This window comes from Myotis davidii, unplaced genomic scaffold, assembly GCF_000327345.1.
Source record: "Myotis davidii unplaced genomic scaffold, ASM32734v1 scaffold327, whole genome shotgun sequence".
NCBI lineage: Eukaryota > Metazoa > Chordata > Mammalia > Chiroptera > Vespertilionidae > Myotis > Myotis davidii.
Window position 1 is genome coordinate 711,974 of NW_006298628.1, and position 4,014 is coordinate 715,987.

Sequence of the window (4,014 nt, forward strand, 5' to 3'; positions counted from 1 at the left end):
GAGAGAGAGAGAGAGAGAGAGAGAGAGAGAGAGAGAAACATCAATGATGAGAGAGAATCATTGATCGGCCACCTCCTGCACACCCCACACTGGGATTGAGCCCTTAACCCTGGCGTGTGTCCTGACTGGGAATTGAACCTCATGGTTCCTAGATCAGAGCTCAACTACTGAGCCACAACGGCCGGGCTAAACTGCTATCTTTTTACACAATTTATTTTCAAATCTAAAACTTGCCTCCACTCCACTAAGACAACATACCTCAGAAGGTAGATGAGGAAAGAAAACTGAAGAGGAAAGAAGTGTTTGCCTTAAACAGACTCCTTAATAATATGCTGAAAGAAAGAAACCTGTGAAAATGAAGAATAGCCACTTATGAAATTTAATAAAACAGCACAGCTTTCCCAAAACAACTGCCATAATACAAATGTGGTGGCTACTGTGCATCTTTCCTACAACCACACCCAAAAGCGACAATACTAGTAATTTCTACATCAAAAGAAGCGACTCTTTAAAATAATCCACACTCTCCTTTCCTGTTATTTTTCCATGTCTTCAACTTAAATTTTAAAATTATCAATAATAATAGGAAAAGGTAAAGAAATATTACCAATCTGACTGCTTCTTTCATTTTTTCTGAAGCAATTGCCAAGATTTCTGTGGTAGGATTGAAGGTCAAAGAAGAAACACCAGTAACCAAGTTCATTATAGCTTTTATCGGCTTTGGGTTTGTTTCTTGGAGACAAGAGTCTTGACTGTATATGTTTACCACTCCACAGTTAGAACTGCAAAGAAAGAAGAGAATATGACAGGTTAAAAAAAACGAAGGGAAAAGCAAAGCCAAAGGGGCCAAGATGGTCCCAGGCCTATCTGAACATCTAGCCCCATCAGCTTATGCTTCTGGACAGCAAGACCCACTGGACCTCCCACCCAGGGAGGATTTGACCAAAATCTCTTTAGGGATCAACTGTGTTTAGGCTAAGAAAGTCATAAAAATCCACTTCTCCAAGTTCTAAAACTACAGGTGCTGGTTGGTGGTTTGGTGGGTACAAATTACAGCTAAGTATTTAATGCCTCCTCCTCCCACCCTGGATCCTTAGAATCAAGCAGGGGAATGAAGCCAGTTTTCCAGTGATCACATAAGAATGTCCTAGATCAGTGGTCGGCAAACTGCGGCTCTGCAAACTGCGGCTCGTGAGCCACATGTGGCTCTTCAGCCCCTTCAGTGTGTTTCTTCCACAAAATACCGACTTCTGTGCATGGGCCACGAAGTTTCAATCGCACTGTACATGCATGCCCGCACGTGGTATTCTGTGGAAGAGCCACACAGAAGGGACCAAAGAGCCACATGTGGCTCGCGAGCCACGGTTTGCCGACCACGGTCCTAGATAATACTTTCAAAATTTCTACAGTACTAACAAACAATATTTCCAAAGAACATATGTTTTTGGTTTATACCACCTAGCCAGATGAAGGCAAAAATGCTTTAAATGCCTTTAAGGCTAAAACAAGTAACTAAAATAGTAATAGGAAAATTTGATGTGATCAAATAGATATTTCAAATATAAGAAAAATACAATGAAACAAGGCAGTCCAGTGTTTTCTTTGCTAAAGAGCAGATAAACCACCAATAATATTATAAGTCACTGCATTAAGACAACAAAATCTAAACAACCTGGGTTTACTGATTTCCTATTACTCAGTTTATAAACAGTACTTAAGCACCATTTAGAATATCCAATTCTTTAATATTTTCTCATTACCACAATGTGATTCTTTACTCACCCACAAGCCACATACTGTCCATTCCTAGATGCTGCAATGCTCAATCCATATAAACTGCCTTCATCAACAAACCTGTTCAGGCACTTCCTAGAGTTCACATCCCAGACGTAAACTTCCCCATCCGCTGAATGAAAGAGCCAAATAAGGTTTGGTTAATTTTGTTTTAAACTTGAAAGGCAAGTGAACTGACTGATCTTAGTCCCTCCTGATCAGTACAAGGGACTACAAATAAATACCTACTACAAATAACCTGGATCTACAGAACTGGCCTAAAAATATTTCTTGCATATGTTCCCATGTATAGAAAACTGCATTCTCAATTAGTCATTAATAGTATCTTTAGATTTAGAGTGAACATCACAAACTCTTATCTTGAGTTGAGCTTTTTTCTACATTTCACAGAAAAACAGAATAAAATACCCACCAGCCCAGGTTTTCTAACATCTATCCACAAGTACTAGAGCACCTAATATGTGAGGCTAGGTGATTTAGATGTCAGATTGATGATTATGTTGATGGTGAAACAAAGAAGTGAACTGATCCAGACCACAAGGAATTTATAATTTAATTAAGAAAGTACACAATTTATCTATTACCAGATAATTTAAATAATAAGGAATGCTAAATATAAACAACCATAAATAGTTTTGAGAAGGGAGAATTTGTACAAGGAAGAATATTAAATCTGAAGAGAACACAAATATTTTCCTAACAGAAATGGCCATCTAATCGCCAAAACCAGTCCTTAAAAAAAAGATAGTCGATCAAGCGACCAGTGGCTATGACTTGCACTAACCACCCACGGGCAAAAGCTCCAACTGGTATTCTCAATTAGTCATTAATAGTATCTTTAGATTTAGAGTGAACATCACAAACTCTTATCTTGAGTTGAGCTTTTAGAAAAAGCTTCTACATTTCACAGATTACTGGAGCAAATTTGAAAAAAAGAATAAAATACCCACCAGCCCAGATTTTCTAACATCTATCAACAAGTATTAGAGCACCTAATATGTGAGGCTAGGTGATTTAGATGTCAGATTGATGATAATGTTGATGGTGAAACAAAGGAAGTGAATTGATCCAGACCACAAGGAATTTATAATTAAGAAACTACACAATTTATCTATTACCAAATAATTTAAATAACAAGGAATGCTAAATATAAACAACCATAAATAGTTTTGAGAAGGGAGAATTTATACAAGGAAGAATATTAAATCTGAAGAGAACACAAATATTTTGTTAACAGGAATGGCCATCTAATTGCCAAAACCAGTCCTTAATTTTTTTTCTCATACCTATAGCCATCAGTATTGATGATCACCCTCTTCTCCACACCCAGTATCAATTTATTTCTGTAATAACCCTACAAGTATCTCAAATATGGCTCTTCGCTCACCTATTTCAGCTCTTCCTTTTTTGTGTATATTGCTCTCAAGTCCACTGTTCTATATACTTTTATCCTCCCCCTGGAATTGAATAAATCACACTGTTTCTACTCTTTCCTTAACAAATAAAATCTCCCAGGCTGGCATATAGATTTAGGGTAGGTAGCAGGGAAATATAATTGGAAAATTTTAATAGGATCGTATTTCAAAACTTTGTTTGTGTATATTGCTCTCAAGTCCACTGTTCTATATACTTTTATCCTCCCCATGGAATTGAATAAATCTCACTGTTTCTACTCTTTCCTTAAAAAATAAAATCTCCCAGGCTGGCATACAGATTTAGGGTAGGTAGCAGGGAAATATAATTGGAAAATTTTAATAGGATCGTATTTCAAAACTTTGTTTTTCTGCAGGGTAATGGTACAATAAAGAAAGGTGTTTAAAGATTAGCTAGAAATCGACTAAAATGGAACAGAAGGGATCAAGGGCAGAAAGGTCACCCAGAGAGCAAGTCTATTTAAATGATCACAAGTTGATGAAGACTTAAAGCAAAAGAGGCAACAATGAATCCATGAGGGAAAAGAAAAAAACTGATAAAGTTGAAAAGAGAAAAGGTAAATTATTTTTTTAATTATCCTTCTATCTCAAAACATTCTATAAAGAATGAACAATATGAACAATATGATGTCAATCACATAAACTACTTCTTTCAGAAGAGAAAAGGAAGAGGAAAGAGAACAGGGGGGAATAACAGGTAAAATATAGGCAACCCCCTATTACCAAGACTCAACTTGTGATTACACCTTCCCTCCTTTTAGGGCCTGTCTTACGCTAAATTTGACCT

The 4,014-nt window shown here is 36.8% G+C and overlaps 1 protein-coding gene across 1 annotated transcript in view; it reads right to left on the minus strand.

The window, feature by feature from the left end:
* UTP18 (UTP18 small subunit processome component) overlaps positions 1–4,014 on the minus strand; it is a 24,017-nt gene that overhangs the window by 6,431 nt on the left and 13,572 nt on the right. Inside the window, 2 exon segments of the mRNA XM_015570769.1 lie at positions 608–782; positions 1,783–1,906. Of these exon segments, the coding sequence (XP_015426255.1) occupies positions 608–782; positions 1,783–1,906 (299 nt within the window).